This window comes from Acomys minous (assembly GCF_964271855.1).
Source record: "Acomys minous genome assembly, chromosome: 13".
In the NCBI taxonomy this organism is placed as follows: domain Eukaryota; kingdom Metazoa; phylum Chordata; class Mammalia; order Rodentia; family Muridae; genus Acomys; species Acomys minous.
The window spans coordinates 55153512-55170174 of NC_140495.1; the positions used below are offsets into that span (position 1 = coordinate 55153512).

The window sequence follows — 16663 nt, forward strand, 5'->3', positions numbered from 1 at the left end:
AATGAGAAGGAGCCAGAAGATTAGAACAGGTTGCTAGAGACAAGCAGAGCAATTCAGTCAGAAGCTGAAAGAAGCCCAGAATAAGTCAGCTTGGAGAGGAGTTTGAGCCAGAAGAGCTGAGTTGAAGCTGCCAGCCAGAGTTCAGAAAGAGCTAGAAAGGATGAGCTTATCCATCAGTAAGACTCAGAGGCTGAAAATATTCTAGGCTTAGATTAGATTGTATGGAGGCAAGAAGCTTCCAGGACTAGGCCTAGGTTAGCAGAAGAGGCCGTTAACTGCTGAGATGAAAGCTACATTAGGTAAATAAAAGTTCCTTTTAGAGAGCCAGGCACAGTGGTGCACACCTTTAATCCCAGCACTTTGGAGGCAGAGGCAGGTGGATCACTATGAGCTCGAGGCCAGCCTGATCTACAAAGTGAGTGCAGGACAGCCAAGGCTACACAGAGAGACCCTGTCTCAGTTCCTCTTAGAGGTGAGCATGGCTGCACAACAGTGCAGAAACACTTGATGTCACTGAACTATATACTTAAATGGTTATTATGGCAAATGTTATGCGTATTTTATTACAAGAGCAATAATAACACAAAAAGATGTTGATGATAATGCTCTATTATCAAGAAACCACGAATGGCCTCATGGGAAAGTCTGGATGCCAGGATGATGCTTGGAGACCATGCGGGGAATTCCCTTCTGTGTTGGGGTTTTAAAGATGTCATTTCCTTGTATGAGGTCATCTGTAACAGGCTCTGGGCCTTCCAGACTTTCCCTGAAGACTTCTGTGTGTTTTTAGGAGGCAGATCTTGACAACCCATGGAGAACAGGCTCTTAGGTCATGTCTGGGAGAGACAGTGGGGGTAGAAATGACTGGTTTGACCAAAAATGGCAGTTACAACTCGTGGACAAGAAAAACATTCTGGGTTTGCCTCACTCACAGCAGGGCTAAGCGTCTCCAGAAAGTGAGGTTACAAGCGTCTTACTTTCCACTTACTTGGAACGTTTAGGAGGAACATGCAAAACCCCAAACCCAAACCCAGAGCTGCCTGCCTAATTGAGAACAGGAGCAGGAAGCTTTAAAGATGGCTTCCCACAGGATGCTGTCAGTGCCTGTTCTCAGCCATGGGCAGAAGGAGGGAGGGAGGCCGAGTCTTAAGAGGGCAGAGCCTACAGAGGAGGTTATCAATAGGCTGAACAGGGCTGACTAGGTCGTCCTGAAGACTCAGAGCCAAGGGAGTTTGTGCTCTGAAGCCACTGGCCCCCGGGTTCTGCTACAGGGAACCTGTGACCTTGCAGACCTTATCCTTTAAAAGCTCAGCTTCTTTGATGATGGAAGGAAGAGAGGGAGGGAGGGAGGAAGGGAGAAAGGAAGGAAGGGAGGGAGGAGGGAAGGAGGGAAGGGAGGAAGAAAGGGAGGAAGGGAGGAAGGAAGGAAGGGAGGGAGGAGGGAAGGAGGGAAGGGGGGAAGAAAGGGAGGAAGGGAGGAAGGAAGGAAGGGAAGGAGGAGGGAAGGAGGGAAGGGAGGAAGAAAAGAGGGAAAGAGGGAAGGAAGGAAGGGAGGGAGGAGGTAAGTAAGAGAGGAAGGGAGGAAGGAAAGAAGGAAGGGAGGGAGGGAGGAAGGATGGGAGGAAGGCAGGAAGGAAGGAAGCAGGCAAGCAAGCATCCCCAGGCCATAGAACTTTGGCTGGGAGGAAAGGAAACAATCATAAACATGCCCTGAGCTTCAGAACTGCTCAGCTATGTCATTATGGGCTGCAGAAAGTGAAAGGGAATTTTCAGGGACAGTCATCCTGGGGCCACATGAGACAGTCTGCACACCATACCTCACTAGCTAGCACTGTCCTGATAAACCCTGGACTCAGATTCAAACAATGCTTACCCAAACAAGGGCCATGGGATAGTCTCCCTTCTAAGGGCTAGGTGTGGTAGAACACACCTCTGATGCCTGTGCTTTATGGCCAAGGCAAAAGAATCCCGTCTTAAAAGAGGAAGGAAATAAAAATCTTGAGGCCATTTGTTAAGCCTACTTTCTGGCAGCATTTAAATAATTTGTCCTATGTCTCCAGTAACCCTGGTGGCTACTAATTAAACAGCTGAGCAAATCAGCCCCTCAGCATCAGTAAGTGGAAAAGAGACTGAGGGAATGCTCTGGCTCGAGTGTGGTCCCCAAAGCCCATGTACTGGATAGAAACCTAGCTCCCAAGCCCCACGGATGTCATCAGGACTGGACGAGGTCACTAAAGTGGTGCCCCCGTAATGACATTAATGGCTTTCTAAGAAGAACAAGAGAACTCAGCCGTCACACTGGCTTTCTCTCTGGAACGCTCTCTCCCCACGCTTTCGTGCAGCAGGAAGGACCTCACCTGCTGCCGAACAGATGCCAGCACCACAGGCCCAGCCTTCCTATTATCTCAAACCAGGAGGCGTAGAGAACCTTCATAGATTTCCCTGTCCGCGATGTTCAGTTACAACAACAGAAAATGCCCTGAGCAGGGAAGTGAGGGAGGAGACTGTATTTCTGGGATGGTAAGGGCTCTCATATTTGCTGTTTCTCCTGGTCCTGAGGTACAGCGTTAGAAGCAAGAGGCAGAGAAACTCAGTGCCCTCGTAAAGCACTGGGTGAAGCTGCAGAGAGCTCTCAGGAAGCGCGGGGGTGGGGGTGGGGTGGGGTGGGGCTGTTGTGGACTCAGGATGTCAGCTCAGAGGAAGGAAGGCTTTCAGATCTATCTATCTATATATATTTAAAAAGCCTAAAGATGACCTCAGTCTGTGAGATGTCACTGTTTCCTTCAGTTCCTGTGTGGAGGCACAGAGACTGGATGCCATGAGAACCAGTGAAAGGAGAGCCCGTGAAGGCCATGAGCTCATGTTGACCCTGCTTTTTTGTAGAGCATCCACAGTGAAGCTAACCAGGCCTGTGTGAAAGCCCGGAGTATCACTGCCAGGAACATCAGGACCTGGAGCATCACTTTAGGAAAAAGAAAAGGCCTGGCTTGGACCATTCGGTACAGGCATCTGTCCCACTCCCACCTACTTGACTTGCCGTCCGGTCCTGCTGACTTCTGAGGGCTGCCTCGCATCACAGGACCCAGGCATCATGGGTTGGATGGGCTGGCTCAGCAGCAGCCTTTGAGCAGAGAAAGAGAAAAGGGACATGATGACAGTTAGTGTTTGTGGTGGTCAGCTTTCTTTGTCACATTGATACAATCTAGGATTGGGAAGACAGTCTCAACGAGGGACTGTCTTCTGCTGTGTTGGTCTATGGGCATGTCTTGGGGAAGACTGTCTTAATCACTGTGGGGTGGGCCAGCTCAGCCCACTGTGGGCAACACCATGCTCTAGGCTCCCGAAATGTGTAAGAATGGAGTCATCAAGTTGAGCGCAAACAAGTAAGTGAGCCTGTATGCATTCATTTCTCTCTGCGCTTGACAGTGGATGTGATGTCACTCCATATTTGAAGTTCCTGCCTTGACTTCCCAACAATAATGAGATTATTAATTACTAATTAACATGGAACTGTAAGCTGAGTGAAACTCCTTCCTCACCCAAGTTCCTGTTGTTAGAGTTTTTTGTTTTGTTTTGTTTTGTTTTGTTTGTTTGTTTGTTTTGCAGAAACAGAAATGAAACTAGAACAGTACTCCAACAGTGACCCCAGATGGCAGTACTATGCTCCCCACAATAGGTCATGTACCTGACCTTCAAGACCCCCAGGCCTTCCCTGCTGCCTCCTTGGGAAGCCTTAGAAGTTTGCTGTGCAGAAGGGAGAGATGAAGGGAAAAAACGCAAACGATCCCTTCCCATCCCTTCAGCAGCATAGCTTCATACCTGAGCTGTCGATCGTGACCAAAGTCAGGGCTGGGCTGGCACTGGCTGCCATCCTGAGAGGTGGGGGCGAGCGTGGTGAGGCTCAGGCCTGGTGGGAGCATGGCGGCTGCACTGCTGAACTGGGACGGCAGGCTGCTCACCGGCCGGCCACTGGTGGGCAGCAGCTGGGAGCTTCTCATTGGCTTTGGGCCCTGGAGCATCATTTAACAAGAGAGAGGAAGTTGATCACATCACGCCATCTTTCTAGGAAACCTCATGGAATGCCCATCTGCTGACTCCTGTCTCCCTTCTAAGTTAGGACCTACCAATTCTGCAGTCAACTGCCTCTATTTTGAATATCTTTCCCATTGGATTGTACACACCTTGAAGATTCTTAAATTATCATGGGCAGTGCCAAGCTTTCAGCAGAATTGAACCATTGAACTGAGTTGGTTGTTTTTCCCTTCACAAACTTCACTTCAGAAATAAAGAGCCTTTGCTGTTTCTCTCCATCACTGGGCCGGTGTTGGCCCCAGGGCCTTTGCACATGCTGACCCGTCTACTTGATGCGGATACAGTTGACCTTGGGCTTTGCTGTGATACTGTCCTCTCACAGAGGCTTCTTCTGAGCATCCGTTTAAATCTTCAACTCCTCTCCTGCACGCCTTTCCCTGCTACCCTCTGACACACTCTGATCTGCACTCATTTCTTCTCAGAGCTGAGGACTGTCCTCCTCACTCATGGCTCTTAGTGCTGGCCACGCAGTGAGCCTTTAGTGATTGGTGACTCTGAACAATGAGTGAATGAGGCAGGGTGAGCTGGCCCTGATTTTTATTTTCTGTCTGTGACACTGACTGGCCATTCCTATGGTGACACTTGAAGGCTTTAGATTTTAGTTTTTACTACATCTTTCTAGTAACTGTATAAACTCTTCCTCTTCACTTGCTTTTCCAGCATCCCCTTGGCTGTTCTCAGCCAGTGGTTGTTTGTTTTGTTTTGATGACCCTGTCAAACTAACAGGTTGTGTTTTGAGGCAAAACACTTAATTTGTTTAAGGACAGTCTAAGCTCCCTTCTATGTGGATTTGTCATTTTACTCGCTGATAAAAGTATCCGTAAAACATCACATTGGTACTGATCATGCACAGCTTTTCTCATCGTCCCCAGTAAACAACTATTTCCATAGCACTGGCGTTTTATTAGGCATTATAAATCATCTAAGGGGCCGGAGAAATGGCTCAGCAGTTAAGAAGCCTGGCTGCTCTTCCAGATGACCCAAGTTCAATTCCCAGGGGGATTCAATAGCCTCTTGTGGCTTCTGTGGGTTGCAAGCATGCAGTACATAGACATACATGCAGTTGAGACACCCACACACAGGAAATTAACCCAAGCAGACATCTAAGATGAGCTAAAATACGAAGAGGTTTGGAATGCAGCACAGTGGTTCAGTGCTCCCACGGCACAAGAGAAGTCCCGGGTCTGAGCCCCAGAATCAATAAATGAATAAGTCAATGAATTATATAGGAGGATACATGTACATCTTGGGCAAATGCTGTACCATTTTATATAAGGGACTTGAGTCTCTTCAAGTTTTGGCATCCACAAGAGGTTTTACACATTATCCCTGTGGAGCTGGAGGGATGATTTTACTTATCCATCCTGCACCATCCACTACATGGTCCAGTTCCCAGATTCTCTACTGGCTGAGGAGCCCCTTGGGGTCTATAACACCCCTTCTTTTGTTGTTGCCTACTAGGGACCAGATACTCCCTGGTATCCTAGGAGCCATGTGGAGGTGAAGGCTGCAGGAGATACAGTGATCTGCAGTCTCTGCTGTGATCTCCCAGAAGTGGGGGCTCAGAATTCTACTCAAGTGTCATTTACCACCAGTGACCTGGTCAAATTGTCCTTGGCCATTTGTACTGAGTGGCAGTGGCTGCAAGAGAAGGTGTTTGCTTTGGTCCTGGGGGTAAGGGACAATGAACAGGTTCATTCATGTGGCAAGAGTGAAAGAGAACAGGTGTCCTGGGCCATAACCATCAGAGATGCTTCTCCCCAGTACAAACACGGGGGAAAAAATACAACTCAAACCTTCAAAATGGCTTTATGATAAAACAACAGCAGCAACAACCTACCCACCACTGAATTCCTTCCCTAGTCTGGATAAGGGTGTATAGGTTTCCAGAACCTGCCAACTGACAAAGTCAAGTGCATCTCGGCTGTAAGAGCGTGTCCACCCTAGTGGTAAGGACAGGAAGTGGAAAAGGGTACAGTACCTGGGCAGATATCACATTCGATTCTCTGAGCAGGTGCTGGTTTGTGGCTTGGGTAGATGTGATCTGCCCCGGCAGTGGAGTGTCAGCCACAAGCTGGGGCTGAGATGCTGCAGGAGCCCTCTGCTGCAGCTGCTGCTGAGCTGTTGGTCGCTGGGCACTGCTGAAGCTGAGGGACACAGCTGGCTGCTGCAGAAACATCTGGGAACAGAAGAGAGATGCCTGTGGAATAAGAGCCACGTGTGGGCTCCACACAGGTCCACCTTTGTTGTCCTCTTTGTCCCAGGGAGGAGGAGGGGAAATGCCTGGGATACACACACACACACACACACACACACACACACACACACACACACACACACACACACGATTCCCCAGCTCAGGAGCAGACAGTGTGTACCTATGCTGCCGTCAGCATCAGCCAACACACTAGATATAGTGGCTGGGTCTCTGCCTTCCTGGCAGTCACAGTTAAATGACTTCAATCTAACAGAGCCGAAGAGTCCTGCATCTAGGCTTTCTTTTCACAAACTGAGATACGTATCAGTGTCCTATGAGATGGGAAAGTCATCCTAGCAATGGAATAATTTATATACCGACGGGAGGAGAGGGCATGGTGTGCCTCCTGCTTTACTAGATTTTATGCCCAACCTTAAATCTCTGCCCAGCAACCAGGGTCTGCACCTGCAGTGCTCTTAGGAGCTTTCAACACAGGGCTGAAAGGAGCCGGGGCAAACCTGCCTCCAGTGAGGAGGTGACTCTAGGTAGAGAAATGACAGCAGAGGATGGTGTGTCATCAGGTCCACATGCTTTAAAGTCACACTTGTTTTATAATCATGCTTTGTTACATAAGCTGCCTTAGACATTTAAGGCCGCGAGACATTATTAGTTTAAGAAAATGCTTAAGTATTCATGAGGATTCTGATTTAGTTCAAACAGTTTGTACCATATAAAGCTGATCCTCATATCTGCGAGCTTTCTTTCCATCTCTAGACTCATCCAACCTCAGATCAAAACTGCTTGGGAAATAATTGGTCTGTACTGGACCAGCTGTAGGGTTTTTGGTTTGTTTTGGTTTGGTTTGGTTTTTGGTTTTTATTTTTTATTTTTGGTCATTATTTCCTGAACAATGTATTATAATAAGCACTTACATTGCTAGAGGTACAAACAATCTAGAGATGACTCAAAGCAGGGCTGCCCAACCTTTTAGCTTATCTGGGTCATACTTGACAAAAATGAATTGTCTTGGGCCACATAAAGGTGTCTAGTGAGTGGTCTGTTATTTTGTGTGGCAGGGGCCCAGGATGCTGTCATTTACAATGTTTTAAATAAGCTTATGACATTGTATTGATGTTAAGGGTTCACAGTGTGGGCTGTGGGTTGGACAGGCTTTATTTAAGGAACACAGGGGGATGTGGGCCTGTTTTGTGCAATGTCATGTTCTGTCAGAAAAGGGTCTTGAGTTCATAGATTTTAGCATCTCTGGGAGTACCAGAGCAGCCTCCTCAGCTACGAAGGGCAACTAGATCTCATTGTGAGTGGTTGTTGAAGTACTTAAACAGGTCTTTTCCCCCTTAAGCTTTTAAGTAATCTGTAATGAGTACATAGGATATCTGAAAGCTTTGGATATCTGAAATATTACATTGGTATTGGCTTTGGTAGTTAATATAGATTACTCACAATTTGCTCAACATATACACTAATTGGACATATATTAAAAAGAAAACAAGTGAAAGCAGTGATGTTTTAAGACCCAACTAGAGTTGCAAGAAAAAAAATATGATCTATAAACTGAGTTTTAATATTGAAGGAACAACTTTAATAATCTTAATAATAATTTAACCAAAAGTATGTAAGTACTGCTTTTAGCCAAAACTCTTGGGCATTGGAAATATGCCCTGATAATTTCTGTCATGACTCCTGACATATATGTGCCATTATAAGCTCCTAGCTTTGCAGTCTTTAGGGAGGGATGTTCTGCCTTTGAAGAATATGGTAGATTTAGTTACAATTTCTGAACCAGGACAGCACAACCATATACCCATCCGAGAGCAGCAGGCTCTCATTCAGCAAGGGCCAAAGGAGATCAGGAAAGGCAGGGGCAAACCTGCACCCTGCATGCAAAGGCCAGCCACCCCGTGGTGCATTCGTAGAGGAAACCGAGGCACCAGCCAGTGACACTAATGTCAGCAGGGCGGAGCTGTGCTGCGAGATTTGGATCACATATCCTTTTACCTCACCAATAAACTTTCATACCTCACCTAACCCAGAAACCTGCAGGCGGGAAGCAAAGACTCTTGGTTACTTTAGAGCAGAGTTTCTTAACCTGTGGGTCATAACCCCTTTGGGGGCCAAATGACTCTTTCACAGGGGTTACCTAAGACAATTGGAAAACACAAATATTTACATTAAGACTTCTAACAGCAGCAAAAACCCAGTTATGAAGTAGCAATGACATAATTTTATGGTTTGGGGGTCACTATAACGTGAGGAAATATATTTAAGGGTCATAGCATTAGGAAGGCTAAGAACCACTGCTCTAGAGGCTCAGATAAATTTTTTTTGGTCTTACAAATATTTTATTATTTTAATTATGTATATGTGTCTCTGTGTGGATATTTGCACATGCAATGCAGGTGCCACGGAGGATGGGGGTCATCAGATGCCCTGAAGTTGGTGTTATAGATGGTTATTAGTGGCCATACGGGTACTGGGACTTGAACTTGGGTCCTCTGGAAGAGCAGCCAGTGCTCTTAACTGCCGAGCCATTTCTCCTGTCCCCCATTCCTTTTATTTGAGACAGGGTCTTACTACATAGCCCTACCTAGGCTAAAAATGGTTATATAGACCAGGCTGACCTTGAACTCACAGAGATCTGCCTGCTTCTGCCTCCTAAGCTCTGGGATTACAGATGTGTGGCTTTAAGCCTAGGAAGAATTATTCCTGGATACCCATCACCTCAGATTCAGTCCCCACACACTCGAGGATTAGTGCTCTCTGCAATCCCAGCTGTCTCTCAGGGTACACTTTGTGACTCGCATGTGGGCTTTTTGGCAGGGTATGGTTTGCTTGATGACCAAGGGTCTAATCAATGCAAGATTTATTGGAGCAGGCATTATAGTTTATCTCAAAGAAGACAAACTTGAATTCCAAATGCAGGCCCTCCACTGAGGATGCTCTTGGGCAATTATTTGTAACTTTTTTGAAGATTTGGTTTCCCCATTCATATAACATTGCCTCTACTATTAGGGTTAGTGTTGCTGTGATAAAACACCATGAGCAAAAGCAAGTCTTAGTCCCCCTGTACACCCTCTTTAATCCTAAACCTTAAGCTGCTACTAAGGCTGCACTTCCATGGCCTCTCATAGGCCCTCTTCATGGTGCCAAACCTCAATTTCAGGACTGATGGGGTCAGGCAACTGCTACAGAGGCTGGACCTTCACCAATGGCCTCTCCTGGCCTCTCATGGTGCTAAGCATCAGCTGCTCTCCATGACCCCTTCATGCCTTCACCAGTACCACAGGGGTGACTCAAACTACCAAGCTGATCTACAAGCACCAGATGCAACCTTGACTGCCTCGGGGACCACAGCTTCTGTGTGTGACACTTCCCAGAAGATTTAGCCTCAATGCTGCTGGCCTCTTCTTAATCACCGCTAATTTCTCAGTCCCAGCTGACGAGCAGCCACTGTCCCAGCAAGGCAAAGGTTTCACTTTAGCGGTTCTGGTCTCTTGTTAATAATCACAACCCATTCTTCAGCTCCGGCTGGCCAGACACACAGGATCTCCATGCAAATGGCCCAGTAGAGTCTTTGCTTCCCTCTGAAGCGTCACAAGCCAGGCCCCAACCCCCTGTATGCCTCTCAACATTCTTATTTCAAAGCTTGCACAGAACAGTTTACCAAGTTTTGAATACTCAACGGCTTTTCTAATCCAAAGTTCCAAAGTCCTTCCACAATCCTTCCAAAAACCACATGGCCAGATCTGTCACAGCAACATCCCACTCTCCTGGTACCGATTTCTGTCTTAGTTAGGGGTTAATGTTGCGGTGATGAAACGCTGTGACCAAAAGCAAATTGGAGGAAAGGGTTTATCTGGCTCACACTTCCACATCACTGTACATCACTGAAGGAGGCCAGGGCAGGAACTCACACAGGGCAGGAACCTGGAGGCAGGAGCTGGTGCAGAGGCCATGGAGGGTGCTGCTCACTGGCTGCTTCTCCTGGCTTGCTCAGCCTGCTTCCTTGTAGAACCCAGGACCGCCGGCCCACAGCTACAGTGTGGGCCCAACTACAATTGGCTGAGCCCTCCTCCACCAAATCACTAATTAAGAAAGGCTTGCCTACAGCCTGATCTTATGAAGGCATTTTCTCAACGCAGGTTCCCTCCTTTCGGATGCCTTTAGCTTGTGTCAAGTTGATGTAAAACTATCCAGGACAGTGACACTGGCAGCACAAGCCTCATGAAGTCAGTGCATATTAAGTTCATAGGATGCAGTGAATGTTGCATGAATGCTAGATGCTAACACCATTCTTAAAACGAGAGAAAGAGCTTTGCCTGGGTATGCGGAGATCTGACAAAGGAGTGAATGAAAAACGCAGAGACCAACTCATGCGGGGATGAAACTGTTTGCCCAAACGGTGTCTGCTTGTGTTACGGAGCTAACGGCCTGGCATTTTAGGCTGTCTCGTCTGTGTATGTTCTCCAAGGATTACAAGCCTTGTTCTTTTTATCTTCTCGCCCTCCCACTGTTCACCAAGCGAGGTGAATCAGTTTGGGTAGGATTTTTAGGATGTACTTCTATTTGGGCAGCTGGCTGGCTGGCTGTTTGGCCAGAGTGATGGATGTCTCAAAGACCCGACAAGGAACATGTTTGCCATGGTTGCAGGTGCCTTTTTAGGCATTCATTTGAATAACCGGCAGAGGGCGCACATGCTCTTAAAAAATCCTGCATCCCCTTTCTCATGAGTGTAAAGCCTCTCAGCACAGCTTGGCACCTGGGAGCAAAGGCCTCACACCTCAGAGGACGTCCTCATAACATAATCAGAAAAAAAAAACTACATGAGCACACACTTAAGTCCTGAACCAGTGACATCCACTGAATACAGTAAACAACCCTGGCTGGGTGGGGCCCTGGTTTGGATCTGGGCACACAAGTCCATGCCTCTGTTTGTACAGAGAAGAATTTCATAGACTTCTCCAAAGCTGACTTCAAAAGGGCTCTGGGGCCAGTTTTATAGAAAACATGCCAAAAAAAAAAAAAACCAAAAAACAAAAAACAAAAAAAACAAAATGAAACAAACAAACAACCCCCCCCCAAAAAAACCCCAAACCAAAAAAGGTCCTCAAACCATGTAAGGAAAGTATGTTAGAACAAATAGAGCCCACACTTACATGTAATTTTTCACTATTCCTATCACCTACTTTTACAAATTATTATTATTATTATAGGACACTCAGAAGTAACGGGTATAGAAGCAGTGCACAGAAATCCTGTACAATACGGCATCATCACCGGCTTTAGCGGCCACCAATGTGTCACTCTTATTTCTTCAGTCTTTCCTCTCGGGTGGTGTATGGGGTACAGGTGGGGAGGCTAAAGTCATTTTCACTTACTTATTTTTACAGTTGAATTAGTTTAGTTTAGGTTTTTTTTTTTTTTTTTTAAAACAAGGATCACATTTTGGTAGGAGTTTTAGGATGTAGTTAAGTCTTGGGAAAGCCAGCAGCCAGCAGCTGGAGGAGATGCTCTCTGGTTTGGTTATCTTTGGATCTCCACGTTCTTATGGAAAATTCCACTGTGCAGGTAAGTGCGGAGGGAAGAGCACAGAGAAGGCTTGCCCCAGAGGGCTCAGCTTCCAGTGGGAGGGTGTGCACTGAAAGGCTCGGCATCCACAGGGGACATGTACACAGGGGGCTTGGCGCCCACAGGAGAGGTGTGTACACTGGGGGCTTGGCGCCCACAGGAGAGGTGTGTACACTGGGGGCTTGGCGCCCACAGGAGAGGTGTGTACACTGGGAGCTTGGCGCCCACAGGAGAGGTGTGTACACCAAGGGCTTGGCTTCCACAAGGTGGGGGCGGGCGTGGACTTGAGATCTTACATTGCACAGGGAGGTGAGCACTGGAGAGCTTGGCTTTCATCGGGAGGTGCGCACACTGAAGGGCGTAGGCACGGAGAGGCACCAACTGCAGGGCCTGGTATCTACAAGGCTGGTGTGCACTAGAACGCTTGATTTCCACAGGGAATGCACACACTGGAGGGCTTGGTTTCCATGGCCTTTTGTAGAACTCAGATGCACGTGCACTTCAGTATGTATGTATGTATGTATGTATGTATGTATGTATGTATGTATGTATGTTTTGGGGGCTCGCAAAATGTACCCCTAATGGGGAAATATAATATTCTTTACACCTGGGACTAAAAGTGATAGTTTTGTTGCCTGTCATTTTAAAATCTTGCTCTAATGTGGCACAGGCAGGAAACAGAAAGCTCCAGGCTCTCTGGAGGATGTTCATACGCCTACCTTGCTTTTTAGCACTTTCTGCTTCAATTTCCCACCCCCCCTTCCTGCTAGAATAAAAATTCCATTAAATTAATTGAAGTGAGACAAGTCCAAGGCTACCAGCTAGGCTGTAGATCTGCAAGAACAGCCATTGCGCTTTGGGAAGGAATGGGTGACACATGGGTGACGCCTTACTAGTTTGACAGTTCCAGGGCCCTGCTTTTAATTCCGCGTGACTGTGACAGTGTCTACCCATGTCCACGCAGGGGAGTCACTGCAGCAGGGTAAGGGGTCAACGGACTTTAGTATAGCTTACAGGATCCATAAGGGATGCCTGGGCTCCAGCAGGGCTATGTCTTAGCTTGTCCCGTTAGTAAGAGTGCTATGCAGGGGCAGGCAGGACAGGACCAGCAGGTGTCACCAAGGTCCCCTGCACCTCCCTGTCATATGTAAGTCCTGTCATGCAATGGCTTCTCAGTGTCCAGTGTGGTGCGTCTGTCCCAGGTGCTCAGGGAAGCCAGTGTGGGAGGGATAGGGGAACGGTGGGGATAGCCCTATGGCTGTTTTCTTGAGGCGTCTTTTCTGCCCCTTCTGTCTTGTCTAAGGTGGCATCTCAAGGCAGCCTCCTGCTTAGCTGCCATGACACCTGCAGTTAAAAGCCAGGTACAAACGATACATGCATGAAGCTAAACAGTCCTGAATGAAAATATGTGACACGCCAGGGTGGGGTGGGGAACCCATGTCACTTATCCTTGATATAGGTCAAATATAGATGACCCTGGCAAATATCCCAAACCCCAGACACACAAACGACTCTTAAAAGGATTCCAAGAAATGCATCTGGGTTCGTGGCATATACAACTGCTTTCAGACTACGTAGTGTCCCCTCTGACTACTAGCAGTGGGGTGGCAGGGAGGTGACAGCCCAGCTTTCCCTGTTGCTTCCTTGGGCTGCAGAACAGAGAGTATAACTCCCTCTCTGCTCCTCCTCTGCTCCCCCCTGTGTCAGAGACAACTAAGCAGGGCCGTCAGCCTCTCCCCCTGCCAGTGCCTGGCCTGGTGCTACGGAACCTAGCTACTGAGGTACTGAGAGCTGGAATCCAGGTCCGAGGGGACATCAAGGCAGGGCAGGCAGGTTTTATGAGAGGATGCTCGGCAGGGACAGTGCACAGAAATGTCTGTCCTCACAGAAGTGAAAGGTGAGGAGGAAGAGGGTGCTGTGGGAATTTCAAGGCTGGCATGGGGTGAACTGTTTCATGTGATCTGTCTGTAGGAGTTTCTGCATACCTTCTAAGCACGATGGGGTCTGTGGGGCACCACACAGGGACTCAGGTGGGTAGGGGGGGGTCTGTGGGGCACGACACAGGGACTCAGACAGGTGGGGGGGTCTGTGGGGCACTACACAGGGACTTGGGTGGGTAGGGGGGCAGTCTGTGGGGCACTACACAAGGACTCGGGGCAGGTAGGGAGTGGGTTTCTGCCTGAACAGCAGAGCTCAGACGCCAGCCGGCACAGGTGCCTCACCTGGACGTTGGAGTCCTGGACCAGGCAGAGCTGTTCCTGGATCTTGTGAAGCTCCTCTTGTTGCCACCGAATGTTGGCCTGCAAGATGCGCGTCCTCTGCTCCAGTTGGTCCTTAATGGTCTGAAACATGGTGAATTGTGCTGGAAACTTCAAAAGGAAGTAAGAAAAGAACGTAAGTCAAAGACTCATTTCTGCCTGAGACCACCTTTGCCGCCATTTTGATCAGTCTTAAGCGCTCTTTCCTGGCCCTCTGCTGCTGTTCTCATCTTCTCCAGCTCTGAGGTGAGTGGGGGTGGAGTTGGGTGGATGAGGGGTGTGGAGGGTGGGAGGTGGGGTGGGGTCGGGGAGATGAGGGGTGTGGGGGGGTAGGAGGTGGGGTGGGGTCGGGGAGAAGAGGGGTGTGGTAAGTAGGAGGCGGGGTGAGCACATGCCCAGCAAATACAAGGCCCTGGGCTCAGGCCTCAAAATAGAGGCTATAAAAATGACAATGGCAGTGCCATTGTTTGCAGAGAGCCAAAGATGCACCAGACACGCAACACATCACTTCTTCACAGTAAATTTCATTTCTTCACCATAAAACCATGCTGCATGAGTGTGGGGACAAACTGTACCTGAGCCTTGGGGACTAGGTGAAGCTTAGAGGTCTTATTGGCAAGTTCCACTCTCATCTCCAGCCCACCTCAGTGAGAGGGGCTTCGGTATCAGACTTTATCCAACAGCAGGTCCCGAGGCTGCCCATCCCACACCACATAAACCTCGGCTTTGATGTAACCCATCAGAGCAGGGGGCAGGATTCCGACACAACATTCCACCCGGGAACAAATAAGCCACATTGGTATCACATTTAAAAGCAAGTCACAACGCTTCTGAGGTGGGTTCTATAAGGTCTGGAAATGTCAGGGCCTCATGGTAAACCCTTGAAGGGCCAGCAGTGGGGTGGTTCTGAGTGGACATGTAGTCCCCTGACTACAAGAGCCAATGGCAGCAACATGCGTGCATGTGCGTGTGTGTGCGCGTGCGTGTGTGTGTGTGTGTGTGTGTGTGTGTGTTACTGGGATGGAATTTGTAGCTTCGCACACCTTAGGTAAGTGGCACATCACTGAGCTTCCTCTCAACCCTGACAGTGCCTCATTTGATAAATGAATCTAACTTTCGATTATTAAAGATAAAAGTTTTTTGATAAAATTAACCGTTATTCAGACGAGTGCGTGCCAGGACTTGGGTTCTACGCCCTCCCCTCCCCACAGGCCAATGCAATGATGAAGCAGGTAGGGAGCTGAAAGGGGTCCACAGAGTCTCACCCTCTCGCACTTGCAGTAGCTGAGAAGGACTTGAAAAGCCAGGGGAGTTGGCTCGAGCGGATCCCACCAACCTCAGATGCAAAGTCCTGATGCATCTGGACTGAACAGGCCGTGTCCAGTGCAGGCACGCCTCCTCACCACTACTCTACAGCCCTGCAGGCGACAGCTGCGTGTAGGGCCCTGCCATTGATGAGTTGCTCAGAGGGACCTGCAGGTTACGAGCGGGTGTGCGCAGACTCTGTGGAAACACCGGGACCTGAGCACCTGTCGGGAGAGGTCTTGGAACCAGTCTGCCTGTTTGATATAAGAATGCCTTAAAGAATACAGTGGCTGGGGCTGGGGGGTTGGCTCAGCAGTTCAGAGCACTTGCTGTGCTTGCGGAGGACCCTGGTTCAGTTCCCAGCACCGACGTGGTAGCTCACAACCATCTCTAACTTTGCCGCCTGTGGATCTGACGCTCTCTGGCCTTTTTGGACACTTGTGTGCACATGGTACACACATACACCAACACACACGTCTTTTTTAAAAATGCAGTTGTTATCCTGTATAGAGCATACCACAGACCAAGAACAGTTACTATAAAGTAAATTTCATGAAAAATTATAATGCCTAAAAGGCTATATACCATTAGGTATTATAAACACACATTTTTTTTTTTTTTTTTTTTTTTAGAGGCAAGGCCCAGAAGTGAAAGGAATTCTTATTTCTTGTGCCTTTGGATTGAAACAAATCACTAATTTCATACCAAATGTGTCTCGGGAACTTGAAAAGGAAAAACACTATTCCGATTTCTTCCCCCCCCCCCCCCATGAGGATAAAGATGGACTATTTTAATTAGGAGGCTGGCTGAACAGCTTTGCTATCACTGCTCAAGTCAGACGCTAGCACGAAGCATATGCTAACACGTCTTTCTTATTCCAGGAAAGCATCCGAGGCCACTTCTACGAGGGCATATGTTCCGAGATGTTCCCATCAGCCATCTCAGATCTGCGCAGGGAGAGACAGCCAAATGCTGAGAAGCTGAGGTGCTGGTGAACGGCCATCTGGGAGCCAGGTACAACTTGGAGCCAGAGACTGGGTCAATGTCAGATGCCCGTGAAGGAGCCGAAGTCAGAGCTCTGAGCGCAGAAGCAGAAGCCAGCGCATCTGTGCCATACTCCCCATGACCACAGAGTGGACGGTCCCTCGCTCAGCCTCTTGTCCTGTGCCAGGCAAGTGGGACGTGACATAGCTCTCCTCTAAAATGTGTATTTGGGTGTCTCTTT

The 16663-nt window shown here is 48.3% G+C and overlaps 1 protein-coding gene across 8 annotated transcripts in view; it reads right to left on the reverse strand.

Moving 5' to 3' along the window:
• The window catches only part of NPAS2 (neuronal PAS domain protein 2), a 178118-nt gene that overhangs the window by 4965 nt on the left and 156490 nt on the right, over nt 1-16663 (reverse strand). For all 8 annotated transcript variants that reach the window (XM_084752944.1, XM_084752940.1, XM_084752941.1 and 5 more), the window contains 4 exons: nt 14098-14244; nt 6074-6271; nt 3820-4010; nt 3029-3121 (listed from right to left, as the gene is read on the reverse strand). In XM_084752944.1, the coding sequence (XP_084609070.1) occupies nt 3029-3121; nt 3820-4010; nt 6074-6271; nt 14098-14244 (629 nt within the window). The remainder of the gene's footprint in view (nt 1-3028; nt 3122-3819; nt 4011-6073; nt 6272-14097; nt 14245-16663) is intronic.